General features: G+C 41.8%; 1 protein-coding gene across 2 annotated transcripts in view; it reads right to left on the bottom strand.

Annotated features, from left to right (window-relative positions):
* LOC133480195 (mannosyl-oligosaccharide 1,2-alpha-mannosidase IC) overlaps nucleotides 1-24,133 on the bottom strand; it is a 153,186-nt gene extending 129,053 nt beyond the window's left edge. The window contains exon 1 of one of the 2 annotated variants that reach the window (XM_061777952.1): nucleotides 22,581-24,133. In XM_061777952.1, the coding sequence (XP_061633936.1) occupies nucleotides 22,581-23,174 (594 nt within the window). In that variant the 5' untranslated portion in view covers nucleotides 23,175-24,133. The remainder of the gene's footprint in view (nucleotides 1-22,580) is intronic. The other variant, XM_061777953.1, reaches the window with a different exon arrangement.
* Between the last annotated feature and the right edge of the window lie 996 nt (nucleotides 24,134-25,129).

Genomic DNA, 25,129 nt, shown 5'->3' with positions numbered 1-25,129 from the left:
TCAAAAAATAAAAATTATTTGAAGTTGTTTTGTCTGCTATTATTACACTGTTTTACTGAAGTTTTAGTTTCAGTACGTGTGTCGCGGTACATTATGCGGGTATAGTAGTTTAGTCACAATTTTGGTATCGTGCCAATACTAATTTGGCATTTTTGGCCCAATATTGGACAATGTGACCGGTACGTACTATTCATGTCAGGTGAAACTGGAGTTTAAAATCAAAATCTTGACACGAACTAAAATTGTATTTTCCCTTCTGTGTTGGATAATGACTATATTGCTGTCCTGGTTCATCTGCATATAAAGCTCCCTCTTTTGTCAGGGGCACATACCGAGCAGCGGTTGCCACGGTAACAGTCTTGTTTATGCCCCATATGTCTTTTTCCTGAATTCCACTACCAGTGCAGCTACAAGATCACCCTTTTGCCCTGCAGCGCGTTCCTGATCTCAACACTTTGAGGTGGCTCTCCTCAAGCTAAAACTACATCCAAGACATATGTGCAGACTTTTAATTTTTTTTATTATTTTAATTTATTATTATTATTTTTTAACCTGTGCAGACATGCGCGCTGCCAGACGTACTTTTGCATCCTAATCACGACACTCCTGCTGTTTACATTAACAAAATGATCTTCTTCTGTTGATGTTAGCTGTTTCTCATCGTGAATTTTGACTGGAAACCCGGGAAAAAATGCAATTTCCAATTGAATAGCTTTTGTTTAAAAACGTTGTTTAGGCTTTTTCTGCTCTCTGTTTCAGGAGACATCACTACTCTTCGCTCATAGGAGTTCGTCAAAGCAAAAGTATTCACCCAAAATGGCTACTTGAAACAAAAATGTGCATCTTCATCATGCGTTCTTGAAATGTTTAATAGACGTCCAACTAAATTCATGTTGACCGGCCAAACTGGTGTCTGACCTTACTTATTTTTTTATTTTTTTTTTTTTTTTTACTTTTTGGGAAAAAAAATACTCAAAATGATCAAACTTTGACACTGCCCAGCCCACATTAGATGGCATAGGCAAAAAAAGCTATGTAAGTTAGCATCACCCATCTTTCTAGGATGCTTCCGATTGGAGCTCATAAGAGCTGTCCTGTTATGATGGAAATGTCCACCCAAGTTCTTGTCGATCTGTCAAACAGGCGTTGGGGGCTGTTTTTTCTGCAAAAAATCTGCAAAGTCATCCAACTTTGAAGCCATGCTCTGGCCACATTTAATGGCATAGAGAAAAGAAAAAAAAAAAAGTATTTGCCCTCGACCGGCCACCATCTGTCTAGGATACCCACTTCTGATTGGGGCTCATTTGGACGAGTTCCCTTCCCTGGTAGCTGTTTGTCAAAGTGCGAGCCCTGGAATCCGTACAAAATGGCTGCAGTCTAGTTCAACTTCACACATGGGTCCCACTGAGTGACTTTTAGATGACGACCGCTAAAATACTTTTTTTCTTTTTTTAACCAGGATACACGCACTTGCAAAAACTGGTGAGCTTTCGGGCATGTTGAGGCCTCCAAAAAGAAGATGACAAACTTTTATCAGAGGCCTTATTGAATGAAAACAACAGAAAACAGAGTGGTCGGCTTAAGATGTTGCCAGGTCAGCCTAAGGAGCGCGTGTGCAGGAAGATAGCAGTTGTGAGAGTTGCTACTTTGGGATATTTCGATAGGAGATAAAGCCTTTGGCAACGACTCGTCCTCCATTTGGCCCTTTGTTTTCTTTTTTCTTCAGCGTTTCTTTTAGCAGCAGCGTGGGAGTGTTAGCCTACTAAGCGCTTATTGATCAGCAGCTCGCTATCTGCGATATCCGACACAACACAATGGAGATGCGATGAGAAGCTATTGAATGTGCCTTTACTGCTGCTACTACTGACTGTCGCCTTTCGCACTGCACTAGTCAGTTCAGCATTGGCGCGTTTCCAATTGGCAGAAACAGGTAGTGTGGGACCTTGACTTACAGAAAAAAAAAAAGAATAAAGAAAGATAGCACTCGAATTCTTGTACGTACTGAAGCCGAAAGTCACAACTACACATTATCTTCCAGCTTCTATAATGCCAGAAGTTTTAGAGCATTTTGACTGCTCATTCAAGACCCACAGAATATTGTGTTCTGTGCCAATATAAGCACCGAACGCACCAAAAGAAAGAGTAGACTCTTTTCTTTCACCATGAAAACACATTTGAGCTCTTGCGTTAATGTATGAAGTTTGCATGGTCACTCCTTGCTTGTTTTCTTTCTCTGGTTATTCCAGCTTGCGGCCACATTCCACAAACAGGTTCATAGAAGACTAAATTGTCCTTAGGTGTGAATGTGAGAGTGAACGCTTGTTTGTCTATACAATGTGTGCCCTGCGATTGGCTGGCCACCAGTCCAGGGTGTACCCTGCTTCTTGCCCGAAGTCAGCTGGTATAGGCTCCAGCTCACCCGTCACCCTGATGAGGACAAGCACTATCCAGTAATAAATGAATGGAGATTTTTCCTCACTCCTAAAATTTGGGTATTAAAAAGTTGAATTCAGTACAAAACACCTCATTCGTGTTCAAAATGGTAAAATGTCCTGAGATCATGAAAATGGAAAGTAACGTGGCCTTTAAAGCAACACTCAAGCAGAGCCTTACACAGCAACGTTTTTGCCACCTTTTAACCTGACGTGTTGCACACGGCGAGATGATAAAGGTCCACATTACAACATTAGAGAATGAGTCAGCGTAGGCCTCTAATCTGCAATCTTAACAGCGCAACCTCGCCTGGGCCGTCCGTCTGCTTTTGTCGGGGGCCGAATGACGCGAGTCGGGTCGACATGAAAGAAAACGATCCGTCTCTCTTCTTTGCGTTTTTTCCAATATGCTCCGGCGAGTGCGAACAAGACGTAGGGAGGATGAAAGCGGCGAGGCAAGAGAGCGATATGGAGAAGGACAGACGGGGTGGGAGAAAAGAGGAGAAGGACGAGTCGGGAAGAACCGACGAGGCAGTGATGCGAAAGCTCAAAGCGAGACGTGTGCAATTGGATCGGTGAGGAGCGTACACTCTCTCCGTCGTGTTGCCTGCTCATGAATTATTCACGTAGGCCATGATGATGTAGGGGAATCTTAACAACGAACCACTCCGACCACCCCCCAAGATAACGCCCTCATATGTGAACACCCGCTCACAATTTATCCATATCACAACTCAATTTGTCAAAAACAAAAAAACACAAAAAAATCCATCCAGAACTCATAATAATATCACTTATAGTCATCATATATTACTCCCGTCTCTGTAGCTTGGGTTTCTAATCTGTCCGACGGTATTTTCTTGGGTGGTTTTATAGTGCTGAAAAAAAACTCATTTGACTTTTTAGAAATGGGAAATTGTTTTTACATATGGGACTTAGCTAGTAATGGTTGATGTTTCTATTTACAATTAAAGGATTCCCTACCTCGAAGAAGAAGAATGGGAGATTGTTGTCATGGGTAGGACACTGCCAGAAAAGTCATGTAAAAACGTTTTGACGACACCATCATTGGGTGGTTTTACAGTGATGAAAAATATGTTGTTGGTTTTTTTTTTGTAAACGCATATTAGACATGAGAGATTGTTGTCCACAGCCCAAGCATATGAATAATATGGGAGATTGTTGTCACATGTAGGACACAGCCAGTACTTTTGGTTTTGTATAATCATAAGAATAGGTTTCCGGTCAACTTTTTATTGATGCTTGAATGTTTGTATTGTTTCTACAGGTTTCTTTCAGTCTTGCCACTGCACCCCGTGAACCAAGGCGTATGAAGAAATGGGGAGATTCTTGTCACGCATAGGACACAAGCCACTATAGTCAAGTAAATCTGTCTGACTGTGCTGTCATTGGCCTGTTTTTTTTTCAGTGACATTTTTGGCTTTGATGTTTTTCTTTGCAAAAACCTATTAAACACATTTAAAACGAACAGGAGATTGTTGTCATGTGTAAGGACACACCCACTAAAGTCACATAACTGACTAACTTCATTGGCTGTCTTTTCAGACGCTCAGACGTTTGTATTGGTAAGAAAGGGTTTCCTTCCGCCCTGCCACACTACTACGACACCCCGTGAACCAAAGCGTATGAAGAATATGGGAAGATTGTTGCCACACAAAGGACAAGAACTAATGTCATGTAAAATGTTAAAACATAACACATCCACACATTTTTTTTTATTCAACTTTGGGGAATTGAATGTGAACAATTACACTAGAAAAAGCTGCAAACAATGTGTGAACTACCACAAAACCTCTGGAACTCATTCACCCTGAACTGGTTGCCAGACAATCACAGGGCACATATAAACAAACAACCATTCACACTCACATTCACACCTACGGTCAATTTAGAGTCTTCAATCAACCTACCATGCATGTTTCTGGGATGTGGGAGGAAACTGGAGTACCGGAGAAAACCAACGCAGGCACGGGGAGAACATGGAAACTCCACACAGGCGGATCGGGATTTGAACGCCGGTCCTCAAAACTGTGAGGCAGATGTTCTAACCAGTCTAACCACCGTGCCGCCACCTCTGGAACTGCAAATTAGTAATGATGCTTCCTGTTCCATACTGGGCGTAAGAGGCCTATTTTGTAGGCGTGTTCATATCCTATTCAGCTTTATATTTTCAAGTGAGACTCCCCATAAAGCCGCTCACTCAGCACGATTCACACACTTACTGAAATAAATCCTTTTTAATTTACTTACTTACTTCAAGCGTCTGTCTAACAAAAACAAAACAAAAAAATGCCTGAAAGTACAGGATCCAAGAAATCTTTACCTCCTCCTGGCCCTACAGTGTTAATGTGAGAGTGGATGTTTTCCTTCCAAAAAACTTGCTATCCTACCTCGTAACCCGGGCATAGAAGAAGTTTACAGGAGATTATTGTTACATGTAGACAGAGCCATTACTTGCCATAAATTCCTGCACCTATTTTCAGGCTGCTGAAAGTCTCCCTGCTTCTTCTATTCACTCAGTCAGTAAGAAAAATACTTCTGTCTTGCCACCCTACTCGTAGCATGGGAATATGAACACAGGAGATTGTTGGCCAACTTTTCACATGTAGGACCAAGCCATTAGGTGTCAGATCCCCATCTATGAAGATGTACACTTGTTTGCCTCGACTGAGGTCGGCGCTTTACTGAGTCCTACACGTTTTGACCCTCGTGCCATGGCAGTAACGCAGAGACACGGAGATATTTAAGGACGCCAAACTTTGAAATGTCAAGCCGCGTGAGGCTTTAAAAAAAAAAAGGAAAACGAGGAGCTTTACCACGCACGCAAGAATTGAATCATCAGAGCTAATATCACACTCAGCTCATCTGATCAGGGTTAATCATGTGACCTTTACACTCCTCTGTGTGTGTGGGCAGGGGTAACCAACTGCCTTGTTTTAGTTCCCTGTAAGTTTATCTGGCGGTCAAAATCCCCTGCAGGAATAACAGTAAGGCCACCAAACAGCAGAACCAAAAACACAACACATTGCAACATAGGTTAAGGCTGCTCTGTATTATACGAGCAATACATGTGACATTTCAGGAAGTCACATGAGATTTACGTTTTTGTATTCTGCAAAATGCACTTATTATTTGAGCAATACAAATAAAGAGCCAAAAGGTTCACATTCCAGTCAAAATCAACATTTGCAGAAATTGCTGCATGTATCGATTTGCAAAAATGTAGCTGGGCTTGAATGCTTTTTTTCATGAAGAAAAATGCTTTCATTTTGCCACCCTATTCTGTCAACCAAACATATGAAAAATACAGGAGATTGTTGTCACAACGACATAGAACAAGGCAGTATTTAGCAGGTGAGGATTTTTTTTTTCTTTTCTGTGGGAGACAAGGCTTCTTTCAGGATTGCTACCCTACCCCGTAGCCCAGGCTTATGAAGCATGTGAGAGATTGCTGTCACATGTATGACCCAGCCAGTACATACCAGAAATTCCTGCATGTAGAGTTTGGGGAAAAAAATTACAGGGCTTGGATATTTTTCTTTAGAGAAAAAGGCTTAATTCCGTCTTGCCACCCGACCCTGTAGCGTGGGTATATGAAGCATACAGGAGATTGCTGCCACATGTGGGCACAGCCGTTATGTGCCAGAAATTCCTGCAACTTGTTTCATGCTGCTGTAGGACCCTTTGCAGCATCTCTCATTAGCTTTCTTCTCATCATTCAATCAGAATGGGTTTTTTATTTAGCCAACATGATTCAAATTCGTAGATATAAATTAAAAGCAAAAATACGAGAGATTGTTGTCACATGTACTTAGCGGGCTAGGGTCTATTTCTTCATAAGAAAAGGCTTTCTTCCTTCTTGCTACCCTAACTCAGACCCTCAGCATATGAAGAATACAGGAGATTGCTGTCACATGTTGGACACATTAGGCATTAGAGATTTTAAGCATATGCAAAAGGTGTTTTTGTTTATCTTGTTTGCCCAGCAGCAGGACCTGTGTTGTTACTTTTCACACACAAGTGAGCGCAGTGAGCCAAGGAAGCTAACAAAGCAAAAAAGAGAAAGCTTCGATCAAAACAAACGAGAGAGAGAGAGAGAGACAGAGAGAGAGAGTGAGGGCTCTTGATGGAGACGAGCTGCCACTGGCAGAGGAGGGCGGGCCAACGCGGATGACGGCGGAGTTGGCTCGGTGACAGCAAACGCCATTCGAATTCATGCCAGCCAGCGTGCCGCTTCCAAAGCGCTGGAGTCGCATCGCAGCCTGGCGGCCACATTCTTCTCGGGCTGTCTGAAGGGCTGTTGCCGGGGTAACCCGTAATCCAGATAGTGACAGAACAAAACCTACCTAAAGATAGCTATACACTGTATGATTTTAGAATAATAATAAATCAGGAGACTGCCAGTACATGCAAGAAATTCCTGCATGTGTTTTTTTACTCAAACTTTGACTGGGTTTGGCTGTTTTTAAGATGTCTGCTTTGCCATTCTACCATATCATAAGAAAATAGCTTCTTCCTTTCCATTTGCCACCCTACCCTGTCGCCCAAACATATGAATACAGGAAATTGTTGTTACATATAGGACTGAGCCTGTCTGTCAGAAATTACTGCATGCATGTTAATGCTTCTGTTTTTCTTGGTAAGAAACGTCCTTCTTCCGTCTTGCCGCAATACTCTCTAGCTACGGAAATATGAAGAATACAGGGAGTTTGTTATAACATGTAGGTCACAGCCAGTATGTGCTAGAAATTCTTTCTTGTATGTCTTTGTAATCCAAATTCTTATAGCTTCCTTTCATGGAGCTCTTACTCCTCAGTCAGAATGTATTACTCCACTTCTGGTAGATTGTTGTCACGTGTAGGACACAGCCACTACCACTGATTCATGTATGTTTTTGGCTATTTGGATGAAATGGATGTTAATCATTCTAGCAGTACCACTGATTGTTTTACCAGTTTAACATTTAGGAGACTGTTGTCACATGTAGGGCTTGGATGTTTTTCTTCACCAGAAAAAGTCTTCCTTCAATCTTTCTACCTTACCCTGTAGCCCAGACATATGAAGAACATGGGAGATTGTTGTCACGGGTTGGACACAGACTGGTCTTAGAAGACTTTAAAGGTGGGGAAAAAACAGAATCTTGATACTTTAACAGGGCCATGTACATTTTGTATCCCCTCTATAAGGTTTCAATGACTCCAGTCAGCAGACGATCTAAAGTTCTAAACTCCCGCGTGGTAGACAAACAACACACATGCACACTGACACGAGCACACACTTAATTGCACACATCTGTTAGCTACCGCCTCCCTATTCTGCTGCATCCAGCTCTTCAAAGCATGCTCACTGCTGCGTTAATGGAGAACACTGAGGCGACCGCGCTGAAACCCTGAATCATTACACTACATTATATCTCCTCTATCTCGGCATGTGACATTGTCTAATTAGCTAAAGTAGCTAAACGTTTAGCCGCCGCGGCTACAGACAAGTCGGGACCTGCCGTCGGTTAGCAACCAGGCCAAACCTATCGATATCCGATGCCTCGGGGGCCCGACGCATGCGTCGATAACTGCGATCTATCGCGCTGCCTTCGGTTCACAGATAACAAATGTGACCTTTTTTTCGAACAACTACCATGCAAATTCTTCAGACTTCACAGTCAAAAAACTGTAAAAACTTTGTTTGGGTTCAGATTGATCTTGCACCATGGATAGTAACATAACATTTAGCATTTTGGCTAACAAGCTAAACGCAGCCTCTTTCAACAGGAAAATGCAGCATATGCCAGAAATCTCCGCATGCATGATTTGGTAAACATTTTAATGGGCTTGAATGTTTTTCTTCCGTAAGAAAAGGCTTTGTTTTGTCTTGCCATTCTACACCACATCCAAACTACAGGAGACTGTTGTCACATGTAGGACAGAGCCAGTACAAGCCATAAATTTCTGCATGCATGTTTTGGCAAACATTTTGCTGGGATTGAATGTGTTCTTTCGAACAATAGGCTTCCTTTCTTCTTTCCATTGTACCACATATGCCCTATAAAAACTACAAGAGATTGTTGTCACACGTAGGCCATTCCAATTATGTGCCACATATTCCTGGATGTATGTTTTTGCAAAAAAAATAAAAAATTGCCAGGCTTGAATGCTAATCTTTGTAAGATAAGGTTTTCCTTCCCATCCTGCCACCTTAGGCTGTAGCCTTGGCATACAGTATGAATAACAGATAACAGATTGTTGTCACACACATGACTGGCAAGTAGCCTCTGTGTCAGAAATTCCTACATGGATGTTTGCAAATATTTGGAAAGGCTTTAAATGTTGTTTTCTTTGTAAGAAAAGGCGTCCTTCCGTATTACCACCCTACCCCGTATATGTTTTATGAGGAATACAGGAGTCAATTATGAGACATAGCCAATATGTGCCAGAAATCTCTGTACATATGTTTTTGCTAAAAAAGAAAAAAAGCTGGCTTCTGTTTTTCCACCCAACCCCATAACCCAGGCATATGAATAACATGGTAGTCACATGAAGGACACGCGCCAGTATGTGCTTGAAATTGTATGTTTTTCCAGGCGTTTAGCTTCAACACTGAAAAGCTTCTGGTTTGAAGGCACCCTTTTTCAGGGACCATTTAATTTCCCTCCAACCTCTCTGGATAACACATCAATTGTCATTTTACCTTCGAAAAGAGCAAAAATATACTGTACCAAAGCATTCTCAACTTTTCCATTGTAAGAGAACATACTGAGGGTTTCTTGATCGCTTTCGTGAAAAATAAAAACCCTGACCTGGTTCTGCTCTATAGGTCATTAGTGGAGATACATTTCAGTCCAGAAGAGCTCATTATAGCACAGCTTCTGGCCCACCTGACTGGCGTGTTTCGGGGGGAGGTCCTCTCCTACCGCCAAGACGGATGGCTCCGCTTAACATGTAAAACGTCTAATTGGATCATTTGCATGGCTCTCATGTGGACCACTTTGAACACAAAGCCAAGACGCAGAGAGAGACCGCGCATCCTGCAGGTTAGTGCACATTTCAGGTTGCATCTGCAAGTTGATTCATTGACACTTTTGACAGTTAAGTCAATGGATGATTGGTTTTTAATTTGTTCATCTATAATTTTAATGAATTAATAAAATATATCAGAGGCCAATACACTATTTTTGCTGGTGAAGTTCATATTTAATCATATATTTTATCTATTTTTTATAAATTTTTATATTTGGACATTTTTAAATTTACAATTATAATTGATTAATAAACTATGACTGCTTATCTGATTTAAGGCAAAAAAAAAATTTAACCAATGCACATTTTTTTTAATCAATGCAAATGTATACAATTATATATTTATTTAAATTCCAGATTAACAAACAAGAGGAAAATATATTTTCTATCTCTGACTTTTGTCAACATTCGGTACTGTGGTTAGATTAAATAGATTAAAAAGCGATAAATACAATTCATTTATATTTGATTCTGCTGTCAAAAATATTTGTTCCAATATAGTAATAATATGTGTGTGTGTCTATGTGTGTGTGTGTGTATATATATATATATATATATATACACACATAGACACACACACATATTATTACTATATTGGAACAAATATTTTTGACAGCAGAATCAAATTTAAATGAATTGTATTTATCGCTTTTTAATCTATTTAATCTAACCACAGTACCGAATGTTGACAAAAGTTTTGTCTGGTTACCAGTGGCTTCATTATTCCACAGAAACAACGCATCGACATGCAAACAATAAAAAAATTTTTTTAAAAATCCAATTTAGCCCAGAAAGACTCGAGTATGGCAAGAAGTTGAGCGGCTCTGACATCTGCTTAAATGAAACATCACCTCTGATGCCTTGTGACACTTGAATTCCTCCCCGAAACCACCCACTTCCTGTTGTGAAACTGTGTCATTACACACGTTCAAACTGCAAAACCCGTGCCGCATTGAACGCATGAAGCTAACAAGCACACGAGGCAAACTATATCCTAGAGGAGCTTAAGGGCAGCGAGAAAACGGAAGCGCTGCAGTGAAGCGGAGACTGTGGAGTATTTCCCTTAAATATACAGTAGCGGTCTGTAGGATGACTGTGTTGTGACATTAGAAAGAAGTCCTTTGAACACACAATCACTGGGTCTGGAGTTATCTCTTGCGTTCTAGAACACACTCAAGCATGCTGCTGTGCGCCTTTAAAATGTATCCTTTTTTTGTTGCTTTTTTCCCCCACCTTTAATGGTGTCACCCTTGTTAGTTTTTTCTTTATAGTGCACTAACACTGGCTCTGGATCGCTCTCTCTCTCTCTCTCTCTCGCTCTCTTTCTCTCTCTCTCTCTCTCTGGTTCTAGGCCACGCTCAAGCATGCTGCCATTTCCTGGTCGCGTGTTCTTTTACAAAAGTCTTTTTTGGCTTTGCATTTCCCTTTTCACCTTTAATGTGGTCATCCTTAATTGCTGTTTTTTTTTAGAATGCACAACGCTGGCTCTGAATCTCTCTCAGGTTCCAGGCCATGCTTGAGCATGTTGCCATGCCTAGGTAGAGTTCTCTTTTTTAGTTTTTGCCTTTAACCACCTTTAATGTGATCACCCGTGTCTGTTTCTTTTTTTGCAGAATGCACTGAACGATGGATCTGGGGTTCCCTGTTAGGTTCTAGGCTGCACTCGAGCATACTGCCATGCCCTGGTAGTGTGTTACTGTTCATTTTTACCTTTTTCATCTTAATGTGGTCCCGCTTGTTTGTTCATTTTTTTCTTCAGAATGCACTAACGCTGGCTCTAAACTCCTGACTTTTTTTTTCAAGGCTGTGACATCACAACGCAACACTTTGTCTTTGACCTACAATGGAAAATGAACACTTTTAGAACGACCTAATGCCGACTCTGGATTTCTCGCTTGGGTTCAAGGCCGCGCTCGAGCATTCTGCCATATACCTTGGCAGGGTGTCCTTTATTTCTCGCTGTTTTACAATTAATGTTAGCAAAAAATACTGACTCCCACTCGCCCCACTACTTCACCCCCCCCCTGTTTGCGGCCCCCGTCAACAAAAGAGAGAGGCGAGGAAGAAGTTGGCCTAGATGCAAGCAGCACACACTGCGAGTCCCCCCAGCCGGCGGGTCCGGACCGCTCTGCTTTTATGGATGCCTAATTGGTCAGAAAACAACATGCATGGCTGTGTTCAATGGGCAAGAGTGGGCCTAAAGGGGGCGAGGGGACATGGGGGGCTAGCCTGGTTCTCACTTGCACTTCTAGCACAATATCTGTACTTCTTGATTTTCTTTGGAAGATTCACTTTAGACCTGTCTCCTGGGTTCTAAGCGGCGCTCGAGTACAATGCCAGGTCCTGGTAGACCACTAGTCCGTATGACTACTGAATTGTGACATCAGACCACAACACTTTTGTTAAGTTTTTGAATTTTGACCACTAGCTCGGAGCTTCTCTCTTGGGCTCTTGGCTGTGCTGGAGCCTGCTGCTATGCCCAGTAGCATTTTTTTATGTGCCTTGTGTTTGCCTTTGACTGTATGTGATTGTCCTTGTTTGTTTGCTGTTGTTGTTGTTGTTTTTCTTTTGGAATACACTAACGCTGTCTCTCAAATTCTCTCTGGGGTTCTAGGCTGCGCTTGAGCATGCTACCGGGGCCATGGCCACTGGTCCGTATGATCACTGTGTTGTGCATCAAACCACAACACTTTTGTTAAGCCATTGACCTACAATCAAGGAAGAACCCATTATAAAATGTAGACTCTGGACTTGTCTCTTGTTTTTTTTCTAGGCAGACTTCCAAAATGCCAAGCATGAAACCAGGTCTTGGTTGACCACTAGTCTGTATGATTACTGTATTTTGACTTCAGACTGCAGCACTTTAGTTAAGTGTTACACCTATAATGGAAGACGAATCCCCTTTACAAGCCCTTTAAAACACATTGTATCAGGATTCTCTCTTGGGTTCTAGGTCATGTCTAGAATGCTGCCATCCCCTGGTAGCTCCTTTTCTTAGGATCTTCTCCTTTTTTGTTTTGTTTTTTAAACTTAAAGGTGGTCATTCTTATTTATTTCTGTAAATAACGCACTAACGCTGGCTCTCAACTTCTCTTTTGTGTTCTAGGCCGTATTCGAGCATACTGTTATGCCCTGGTATGTTTTTTTGTTTTTTTTGCCTTTTACTGTATGTGATCCCCCTTGATCGTTTTTCTTTCCCCTTGGAATGCACTAACGCTGCCTCTCGACTTCTCTCTTGGGTTCAAGGCTGCGCTTGACCATGCAACCGCGTCCATATCCACTGATCCGTATGATTGCTGTGTTGTGACATCAGACCACAACACTTTTCTGAAGTCATTAACCTACAATCAAGGACAAAACCCTTTAGAACGTTGGCTTTGACTTCTATCCTGGGTTCTAGGCCGTGCTTGAGCATGCTATTGGTTAACATTTCAACCACATCAGATAACACCTTCTTTTAATGTGGTCACCCTTGTTTTGTTTTGTTTTTTACAAAGGCTTGGGACTTTCTCTGATTCTCGGCGGCACTCGAGTAAGCTGCCAGGCCATGGCAGGTCATTGGACTGTATGATAACAGTGTTGTGACATCAGACCGTGACAATTTTGCTAGGCCTTTGACTATCTTTAGTGTGGTCACCGCAAAACCAAGCCACACAGCTCAGTTTCTCCCCTTTCAGTGGACTTTTCCTCCTTTTTCAGCACCAGCGAGTTAATAGCCATTCATTAGCCGAGCGCGTATAAAGGGAGCTTCAGTCATCACTGGGTGTATTTGCTCATTATTACAGCAATTAGGCGGCTAATCAAATGGTGGCGCTGGCCAATCATTAGTGTCCCGTAAAGATTTCTTCTTCCAAGGTCGGACGGCAGATAGTCGCACCGGTGGCAGAAAAAGGACACGATTGGTCGGTGTCGCGAGGTCTTTAAACACGATTAATGAGTATGTGCAAACTGTTGATTGACCATCGATCCAATCTGATGCTTGGGTGACTCACGGGACACATTATTAGGTACGTGAGACTCGTTATTAGGTACACATGCTCCAGCTAATAAAGCTTTTTGACTTTTTTTTTTTTTTTTTTTTTAACTTGTGCATATTTTATCTCCCGTCATCTCCGAGAACTTCCAAAATGCCGACTCGGGACTTCTCTCCTCGGTTCTAGGCTGCGCACGAGCGTGATGCCATGCCCTGGTTGCATAGTCTTCAAAACTGAAAAGTGTCAAAATAAAAAAAATAATAATAAAAAAAGAAACTGCTGCCCCAGCGACCTGATCTCGGATAAGCGGAGGAATGGATGGATGAAAGATATTTTAGGCTTCATCTTAGCAGAGAGGATGGACCACAATCAAACATGTTGTTTTAAAGCGTCATGGAGAGCCTTCAGACATAGAGGTGCGGTGGAGGGATTAGGTGGTCTACTCACAATGACCCCATTATGTCAGCAAGAGACACCCCCTCTCGAGAAATTGGCTTTTGCGTGGAACTTATTGCAACATCACAGTGTGGCGGGGATGGGGGGAGTCTTGGTGATGAAATCCGAGCTGCACCTATATAAGCCTTGTAAGACGCAAAAAAAAGTCCTCAGGCTGGAATCGCAAACAGGAGGGAGGCTGCAAGTTACGAAACAAACTGCTGAGGCCGGATTTTAAATGAGAAGTTTGTGGGGGGAAAAAATGTTTTATTGTTGGGGGGAAACAAAGGGAAGAACATCTGCAATCTGTTTACCAGGCCTCGTCACCAGGAAAAGGCTGCGAGCTGCTTACGTGACGCAATGCTTACAACAACCCAAACGATGTGGAAGACGTAAAAATAAAAACACCAATGTGTTTTTCATATTGCAGAGAAAGTTGACCTTGCCAGACATTTTATGAGCCATCAATCTGAGCATGTGCAACAAAAACCCAAAACAAAGCAAAACGCAACCTAAAGTAGTACAATTTGGATTTTCTGGGAACATTTTCTGGCTAAATAGGCTTCAAAAGTCAATTAAAACTTCATAAAAGCTCCTGAATTTTGCTTTTTCTTTGGCTTTTTTTAAGGTACTGCCATCATAAGAAGGAATGGCAAAGAAGAAAAGTATCACGAGAACTATAGAACAGGATATAGGGTTTCTTGAGATTCCTAGGTTGTCAGGGGAACTGCGACATGGGAAAGTGTTCAGCTGCTCAGTACAACATGAGCAATACAATGACTTAAATATATAGTCTAAAAATAAAATTTAAAAAAAAAAACGTATAAAGACAATATATTTTTTGTCCATCCATCCATTTTCCAAACGACTGATCCTCACTCGAGTGGCGGACGTACTGAAGGCCATCCCAGCTATCTTCGGGCGAGAGGTGGGGTACACCCTGAACGAGTTGCCAGCCAATCGCAGGGCACATTTAAACAAACAACCATTCGCACTCACATTCACACCTACGGGCAATTTTTAGAGTCTTCAATCAACCCACCATGCACGTTTTGGGATGTGGGAGGAAACCGGAGTGCCCAGAGAAAACCCACGCAGGCACGGGGAGAACATGCGAACTCCACACAGGCGGGGCCGAGGATTGACTAATGCATTTTGTTTTTTTTAAATCCATTCAAGTAGCAATTCTGTACCCTTAAGGTCACCGTAGTTCTTGCTCAGAACTGAGAGGCAGATGTGTTAACCAGTCTGTCACCGTGCCGCCCTATATTTTTTGTATTTATGGGATATTGTATTGTCTCTTCAATTTCTTATTCTCTCTGATTCTAAAAAATAAAAACACAAACTAAGTTTAGTAAGCAGATGCTAACATACATAGCACATAGCTGAAAGGGTAACGGCAGATGAAAAGGACAACAAAAATGTTGGCTACAAAAGGTTGAGTAGTTTTACTTCATTTTAGTCTTATTATTGAGTGGTTAACTTCTCTTCTATACTTGTATAGCTGTTAGGAACGTTAAAATTTAAACAGGATTAATTCATGTTACACTCTTTCCCATGGGGTAAAAATGTTTTGAAATTAGTTCTGTATGGCGAAGAGAGCGGGCTGGTTGGGGTGAAAAGTGCTGTATAGCCAAAATAAAATTTTAAAAAAAGATGTCAGCCGACACCCACGTACTTCCTCTTCCTGTCCCAATGTCACCCAACAACAAACGCCTCAGGAAACGGCCCGCTACGCCAAGATAGCGCTTCATCAGCCAAACAAGTTCTTTGTACAGGGCTGCTGCTGAAGATACTACTTTGTGTATACTACAAAAATAATAATAATAATAATCGCAATGATAAATTGTCAAGACAAAATAGTAATTAATTGTTTTTAAAATAATACAAAAATAATATGAAAAGTAAATGAATAAAAAAAAACTATTAAAAACAAAGATAACGCAATTCATTCAATAATTTTAAAATACAAATAAAGAAATTTAAATTTAAAAAAACAAATTATATATATATATATATATATATATATATATATATATGCAATGATAAATTGTCAAGACAAAATAGTAATTAACTGTTTTTAAAATAATACAAAAATAATATGAAAAGTAAATGAATAAAAAAAAACTATTAAAAACAAAGATAACGCAATTCATTCAATAATTTTAAAATACAAATAAAGAAAGAAATTTAAATTAAAAAAACAAATTATATATATATATATATATATATATATATATATATATATATATATATATACATATACATAAATACATTCTTGTTTGAAACAAATTAACAATATTAATAAATACATATATAATATTAAAATGAATGTTAAAAATATACAAATTAAATATATAATACATATGAAAATCTAAAAAAGGGAACATTTGAAATAGAAAAACAGGGAAAAATGTCTTACTGTAGGACACAGAGTGACCATTTTGGCCTTTGGGGTCTTTTCGGATCTGCACTGTGTAAACAAACAACCTGAATCCATTTATTTGCATACGTGCAGGTTACTCGTTGCCGTACAGTACATGTTTGCTTGAAAGAACAGACAAATGTTTATCCAACTGTGTCCTCTTTCCCCCACCCCTACATATTTCCACCTACACATACTGATTAGCACACGACGCCATGAAAAAAAAAAAACAAGTATCCACTTCATCTTTCTTCTTTACTCAGCACTAATTTGATGAGTCTCGTTTGGAAAATGAAAGAGGACTTTACTTGTGGGAACGATTATGCTCCAAAGATGTATTTATTATATTATATTATATGCATGTATTGCTCAGTGTTTTTCTCAATGTCTTTATGTCTCAAAAGTATTCTCTGTCAATTGACTGTCTGTTGTCGTACAAGAGTGGCTACAACTACCGGAGACAAATTCCTTGTGTGTTTTTGGACACACTTGGCAAAATAAAGATGATTCTGATTTGGATTCTAATTTGGCGTCAGCTAAGGGCTTCATCGACATTAGACCTCCGCCATGGCAGAACTACAGGCGGGATTAATAGTGACGTGAGCGTGGAAGCAGGAGTTCAGAACATTTAAAACAAGGGAAAAACACAACCTTCTTAGCATTTTCTGCAATTTAAAGTAATATCAAATAAATATTTCAAGTGCTTGAGAAAATTACAACTAAATGATTCATTTGCTGACAATTTGAGACGCAGCTTGATGATTTCCATTGTTTTGACAAATACAAATTCTGACTTGAAGTGGCATTCCATTTCACTTTTCCTACAGGCGGGTGCCCGACAAAGAAAATTAACTAATTAATTGGGTGCTCAGTTTTTCCTTTGTGCAGACCAATATAAATTATGAATAAAGTAACATCTTATTGCATTTTTCCCAATAGTTAGGAGTCCTAAAAAGAAAAATACAGTCACCTGATTGATTGAGTGATAATTTTACAATTTCCATTGTGCAGATGAATAGAAATTCCAACTTGAAGTGGCATTCAGTTGCACTTTTCTTATTGTCGCACATGCTAAAAATTTAAATGATAACCAACGGATTAATGCATTGACAATTTGACGATCAATTCGACAATTTCCATCGTGCTGACAAATGGAAATTCAAATACAACTTTAAATGGCATCCCATTACACTTTTCCTATAGGTGGAGCTGAGAATTTTCTTTTTCCCACAGCGAGGCCTTCAAGTTAGTCTCTATGCTAATGAGAATAATAAATACAAAAACTGAACTGCAACGCAAGCTAGCTAATGCTAATGCTAAGACCATTCATTTATCAGTCATTTCATGTGAGGTCAACTTTCGTTGATGGCCTTAAAAGGGAAAATAAATTATTGACTTCTATTTTTGCGCGATTATTGTTCATCTTTAAGTGCTCTCGGAATGTTCTGAACTCCTGTTTCTATACCAGTATGGCATTAAGCAGAAAAACACTGCCATGTAGCAGCTTCCCGTCACCGATTTCTGCTTCTTTAGACAGAAAACTAGTTGAGTTACATCCATGAATTCCAAGACATGATTCATCAACAATCAATTCCACAGAATTGATTGTAATTACACCTTAATATCAACAATTTGCATTCCACTTGACACCACATACTGCTCATGTTATTAACCTCAGGCGTGAATATGTGCACACATGACCGTGAGGTGTGAAGAGACGCATTAATTGCACACAGAAACAAGATTTAATGGTCAATTTCTTCTTGTGAGGCAGCTGTGGACGGCATGACAGGTTGCTAAGACCCCCAATCCCCCCAGTTGTGGCCCAGGCGAGAAAGAACAAGGCGGGTGCCCTCTGAGACGCCTTGACATTTGCACAGCCAGGGTGAGAAAAGAAAAAAGAAGATGAGCGGCAATGTGTTCCGGCTCAGCGGGAGCGTGGGGAACGAGGGTTACAGGGAAGTCACAGTGTTAAAAAAAAAAAGTTTCCTGGCTGGTTATTCCGACTGTTTAAGGGGGATGTTTAAGACCGTAGTTTTCAAGTTATGGCCATCTTATCTCTGTTGATATTGTTTGGGTTACACTTTGACCTCCTCCAGAGTGTTGCATGTGAAGTAAATCATAAACACTCATAAAAATGAGGCCAAGTGAAGTAGACGATTATAACAACACCACTTCAACTATATCGGATTATTTTGAATTTATTTTTTTTGTATAGAGCTACATAATAAAAAAAAAAGATATATAAAATGATAACATTTATAAATGTATTTTATTAATATTCAATGTGTTTATTAATTATATTAAATATATTATAAAACTATAATAAAATATCAACTATATTTATCAAGATCAATACATTAAAAGAAGAATAAATAAAACAATGTACTAAATTAATACATCATTTTGAAGTTATTGCTTTATTAATAGAGATATCTGTTAATATATACAAACAAATAAGTAAAATAAATAAAAATATCAATAAAATAATAAAATTTAAATAGAAATAAAATGAGTAATACATTAAAAATACATCAATTTATCTCTAGAAAATAATGGGATTTTTCTTATTTTAAAATAAATGTATCATGTAATGTGTACCAACACACTTTGTATTTCTGTGTTTTTGTACATTTCAGTGTGTGTGTGTGTTTCCAACACACTGTCGCAGGACAATGAGGGCCTGAAGGCTTGTACAGGGAACGTTTCAAGAAAGCACTCCTATATTAAACCATTAAAATTTAATGGCCCACAGTTTTGTGTATGTTAATGTCACACAAAATCAACTACAAATGTCATGTAAAACTAAGGCTAAGGTCGCAGTCTACAACTTTTACTCAATTGTTTGTTCACAAAAAGCGGCTTCAACTTCGGCAGACACATTAAGGCAAAATTTCAACCTTCAACGTACTACTGTATTTGTGGGCATCACAGGACTATCAACAGGAACAGGAAATGATTTTTTTTTAACTCATCTTCATCCGGTTTTTGAGCAAATAACCTGCAAACTGCACAATAGTCGCTTGGCGGCGGCGGCCCGTTATCCCCCTGGGGTAGCTGGCGGCGGGCGGTCACTTTGTGTGAGCTGGCCATTAATGTCCCTTGTTTCACACATGGAGGAGGAAAGCGTTGGGGCTGCTTTCTAACTGGTGGCAGCCAATAGTGTTAGAATCCTTCCTAATGTCTTAGCGGCAAATGTAAAACCGGATGTACAAGAAACAAAGAAGACCTGTACATAGCACTAGTTTAAATAAAAAGGGTTTTCCTAGTCAATGTCAGATTCAAATCAAAATGGCAGACTTCCTGTTTTTTCGGGCATGCCTACTTGATACCTTTTTGTGGGTGTACTCATGATAGACATGCCTACCAAATTTCATATTGATTAGTGAAACAGGTTTTGGGAGCTGAATTTTAGAGTGGAGGCATGACAACTTGTTGTTTTTACAGTGACTCATCAAATTACACTGGCATGCTCTGCCCTCACGCAATGACGATAACTCAAACAGTTGACATTCTAGCATCTGCTATCTGTCCATTTAAAATTTTGTAGCAATTGGACACAATCTCTAGGACGTGTTGCCGTTTTGAAGGACCTCTGGTGATGACCAAAATTGCCCTAAAATGGCAGATTTAAACTAAAATGGCAGAATTTTCATGTTTGGTCTTGTCTTTTCAGGCATGACTTCATGACTTTTTTTTGTGGGTGTGTTCATGTTAGATATGCTCACAAAGGTAAAGCAGGCTCTTTGGTAGTAAATCTGGAGGACGAGTTCCCTTTTTGTAGGAGCCCTGGAAATGAGAAAATGACTGCTTCAAAAAAACCTGGCAGACTTCCTTTGTGTTTTTGGGGCATGGCTTCTTGACACTTTTTGTGAGTCTACTCATGATCGACATGGCTACCAAATTTCACGTTGTTGAGTGAGTTTTTAATTGTGGCAAAGCCCTCAAAGAGACAACCAAAAAAAAAAAGAATCAGGACAGACAGAAGGGAAAATGTTGCGATTTGCACACTACAGAAAGTTGCGCAAGTAAGCAAGCAGAGTGTCTTCGAAAAGGGGCTGAAATCACTCCAAAAAACAAAAAATGTAATTGGCAACAGAAGTGCAGGGGTAGAAAAATCACTTTAGCCTCAGATGACCAGAGCCGGCGGCTGAACGAAAAACTTGTGCAGAGCTCAGCTTAACGGGCAAAGTCACGCTGACATTTTATGTGCAAAGGAGAAGCTCTGAGTCACCGAGAGGTCGGCGCACGCGAGGAGGGGTCCGGGGACCATTGCCATCCGCCGACACCTCCGCTATCACGTTGCCCCGTCCCCGCTGGGCGAGAGAGGCATGTGTCGCTGCGGGAGAGGGTGTCAGGCAGAGAAAGCCGGCTTTTAGCCAAGTCACAAGGCTGCACGGCAGCCAATGGCTGCCCTTCAAACTAATACCCTCCCTCCGCCCCGTGAAACCGCCCCCCACCAGCCCCTCGCTCGGCCTTGAGTAGGTACAGATGTGGAGTCATTCGGGGTCCTGTTCCGCCCCTCTGGGTACCATCTACGCCCAGTAATCATTTGTACGTTTTCCAGGGCTCAAAATGGTACAAGTAGGGCTCCCTTTCTGTGTCTAAGGGTACAAACCCAACACCGATCCACAGGGGAAAGTCTTGGTTATTGCTTTTTTCCTCGTGCCCAATGACAAAAGTATTTCGGGTGACAAGAACAGGGATGCAATCGAGGTGCCTCAATGTACACTACAGACCGATGTGGTCCCCAAGGTAACCATTTGTACCTTTTCCGAGGCCCAGTGCGGAACGGGACCGTATCAAAACACCTGTAGGAAGTTTAAACAGCTACAGTGTCTTTCTTTTTTTTTTTTTACACAAAAGATGTCACCACAGAGCCATCAACGATAACTATAGACGCTGTTTGAGCTTCATGTTTACATGCGTGAGGTCATATTTGTATAAATAAATAATATACAGTACATGTATTTAACTTTGTCCGAAGACAACAGTCATAAAGAAAACAAACATTTTAGCAAGTTCGGTTTCAAACAGTCATGTAATCAATCCTAGTTATGATCGCTAGCAATGCATACACAGGAAGTCAGCTATTCCGTGTTCCATGTTGGTCAAGTGACCTTCCACATATAGTGGATTGGCACAAATTTAAACCACAGAGTTAATTACAGGAAACCATTTGTACTTTTTATTAATGCCTAAAAGCATACTTTTTGGTGTCCGAAACAAAGGTACAATCGGGGTCCGTCAAGGTACATTACACACCCGTGTTCCCTACAGGTCCAATTACTGGACTACAAGGTAACCATATGTACCTGTTCCACGGCCCAAAAGGTCAAAAGTATGTTCCCAGGGGTGCCAAAGTGGAACCATTGAGGGGGAGTACCCGTAAAAGTACACGTGAGTGTTCACTTTTGTTAAGAGGGGTACGGTAGGGGGGCTGTTTTGGCAAACAATCACCACAAATTGAGGCCCTAGGGTTGAGTATTGGTAACAGTTTGCACCTTTGCCACTGCCCACTGACGTGAGTGAGGTACACTACAAGCTTCCTCAAGGTACATTGTACTCCGATGTACCACACAGGACTAAGTACTGCACTCTAAGGCAAGCATTTGTATCTTTTCCAAAAATAGTAAAAAGGTGTGTTCCCTAGCTGTACAAGTGTAACGACAGGTGTACCAAAGTGGAACCTTTGAGGGACTCATTGTACAGTATATTACACATCCATAAATTCAATGTCAAGGGTCCCAAAATGGAACCTGTGGGGATATCAGGTACCTGATATCTGGATTTGGTCCCTGGAGCGATACATGGCTGCCGGCCACTGCTCGAAAGATAGAAGCATTCAGCTGCTGTCAATTTGGTTTTGTTTTTACTTCACTGTTAACAATTATTTAGTGGCAAGAATTCAATGTCACTTTTAAATATAAGAGCTTAATGACCCCGCCCCCCCCTCCCCCTCCAAAAAAAAAAAAAAAGAAACCCAGAAAAAAATAGCAATCTGGGATGTTTTATCCTTGGGAGGTTGGTCACATGCTGTTTGTGATCATTTGGGGACTGTTATCATCTCTCTTGCAGCTCCGTTATTGGATGCGCAACAGGAATTGGCAGCGGACCGCTTAAAGTCTTTGGTGGCCCACAGAGTCCACAAAAGACGTACAGTACGTCCTCCTCCTTGACAGGATCGTAATTACTAATTATGTTATCTGCTGTGTTGTTTTGACAGCTCATGGAGAGAAACCCGTCCGATGGCGTGAACACACAAAACATCGGCTCTCACCTCTTTGACTTTCTCCCGCCGCTCGTTGGTCTCTGGGTCGCCGGGCTTGCCGCCATCCTTCCCGAGGGGCGGCTTGAGCAGACACCTGCGGAACTTCTTGTAGGTGAAAGCGGCGCCCGAGTCGAGCAAGGAAGCTTTCTCTGACCCCGGGGTCTGGTCCTCCTGCGCCTTCTCGCCGGCCAGACGTTCCTCGGTGGCCTCGTAGGACGGGGGCATCTTTCGGGCGAGACCCTTAAACCTGGCGAGGCCTCCTCCTCCGCCGCCGCCCCGGCCGCCCGTCCCGCCGCCGACCGCCACGACGACCCCGCTCTCCCCCTTGGTGGAGGTCACCCCCCGCGGGCGGTCCTGCTCTCGGGGCCGCTTGGGGCGCTCGCCTGCATCGTTTTCCGCCATGCCGGAACCCGCCGCTGTCGCCGGCTGGCTCTCGCTCTTGGACAGGAAGATGCGCTTCAGCCTCACCGAGTCGGGCAGGAAGAAGAGCGCCCCGAAGCAAAGGGTCACCAGGCCTGACAGGAAGAGCAAGAAGACGAACTTCTGCGACAGACGCAGCCCCATGCCTGACGCAGACACGCCGGGCAACTTTCGGAACACCATCTGCTTCAACTTGTTCTTCTTCTGTTTGGGAGTCTTCAGATGTTTGTTTTTTTTCTTTCTTTCTCACCACACAGCTGGTTGGTTGTGCGCAAGGCCTGGCTTCCAGGCAACACTTGAGCTTTTTTAGCAATGAGCTGGCAACACAAGCCCACCGCCCCGGGCTCTCTTTAGTGACGGGCTGCAGCGTCTCTGGTGCATGCTACCGGCGTTTTTTTGTTTTGTTTTTGTTTGTTTGTTTGTTTGTTTCTTGCAAGCTTCTCTCTGTCTTGTCTTAATAAAACAGAACCAGAGAAGACGTGGACAAAGTTGTGTGCAGATGCATGATGCACGCGCACGCACACACACAAAAACACACACACACGCACAATTATCAATAACAAACTCTCATCGGTGTATAATCCCTCCACGATTATATGAATCCAGCTGTAGCATCAGAGCTCACGGAAAGGGGTGGTGGGGGGGCGCGTCCTCCTCGTCGCCAAGCCGCTCTTCGCCCTCCTTCTCCGGCGTCAGCACGCCGCGGCGAGCCGATAGCCAGATGGTACGGAACGGAGAAAATGACGGAAGAAAGCCTGCATTTTTAAGTCCCACCGTAACTTATCCGACTCGATAAACAACAACAACAACAACGACAAAAAAGGGAAAATATCCAAACCCCTCCAGAGGCTCTCTGTGGGGCGGGGGACACGCCGTTGCTCGTAGCCGCTTCAGCCGCGCCTCGCTCGGCTCTCTCGCGCCGCTGAGGTTCGCCTGGAGGATGTGGAGCTAAAACACTGCACAAACTCAGGTGCTGGGGCAGCAGAAGAAGGAGAGAGAGCGCGAGTGAAGAGGGGGATTGAAGCCCACCCTTACTCCTCCTTTACTCAGTGATCCAGTGGGATGCTCGGATGCCTTTGATGGATCCACGCAGCGGCTTATCACAACACAGCCGGGGGAAGAAGAGGAGGCGGAGGAGGGTTCTGATTCGGGTTCCGGAGCATCCACATTCCCTTCACCGCTGGAGGGAGGGAGGGAGAGAGGGAGAGAGGGAGAGAGAGAGAGAGGGAGAGAGAGAGAGATATGCTTTTATGCTGGAAGAAGGAAGACAGATACAAATACAAGTGTGTGACGATGAACTGCAAAATAATCTAGGCTCTAACTATATATATATATTTAAAAAATACACTGGTTAGACCAACTTTTTAAAAATTACTATTTTCTAATAGCTAAATTAATTTATACTTATGTAACCTTACATTTTATCCCACTCAAAACAATTATATTTGCCTGAGTCAAAAACTTAACACTAAGTAAAAAAAAAAAAAATAATAATAATAATAAAAACATAGACTATTGTTTTTTCCCCCCCCATTCCTTCCTTTTCACTTCTAATTGATTCCCTTTTCCCCATGACCTACTTTTTTGTCCTTTTTCTTCCTTAAATCTCCCTCATTAGCTACTTTCTTGCTTCCCGAGCCGGGATTCAAACACAGAACCGAGAACTTTGAGGCAGACGTAACCTGAATGCTTTCTATCACCGATTCCTTTGTCCCGTTCCGACCTACCTTGTTGGCCCTTTTCCTGACTAGCTTTCCTGCTTCCCAAAGCTGGATTCGAACCCAGAATCCTGAACTGTGAGGGAGACTTTCTTCCTCGAAACAAATGTTCATTATGTCACATTTGTGTAAATCCATTAGTCACACAGCCTTCAGCTGGTCACAAAGACGGAAAACGCTCTTCAATGACTGTTGGCGTGCGGCTACAAACTTCACCAGAAGCCCCCTGAGGGCACCTGCAACTATTTTGATATTATTATTTATTCACAGACTTTGTGTGTGTGTGTGTGTGTGTGTGTGTGTGGTTAAGTCTTGTGAAAGGGGGCTGCAGTTCCATTTCGAGGCACCTTTCATTCTTGGTACTTCCTGGAAATAAGAGGTTCCAATTGGACATATTGGAGGTCTGCAGACCAGGTCCCA

This window comes from Phyllopteryx taeniolatus, chromosome 6 (assembly GCF_024500385.1).
Source record: "Phyllopteryx taeniolatus isolate TA_2022b chromosome 6, UOR_Ptae_1.2, whole genome shotgun sequence".
In the NCBI taxonomy this organism is placed as follows: Eukaryota; Metazoa; Chordata; class Actinopteri; order Syngnathiformes; family Syngnathidae; genus Phyllopteryx; species Phyllopteryx taeniolatus.
Note: the sequence above shows the minus strand (reverse complement) of the source record. Positions and strands in the feature narration are given on the sequence as shown.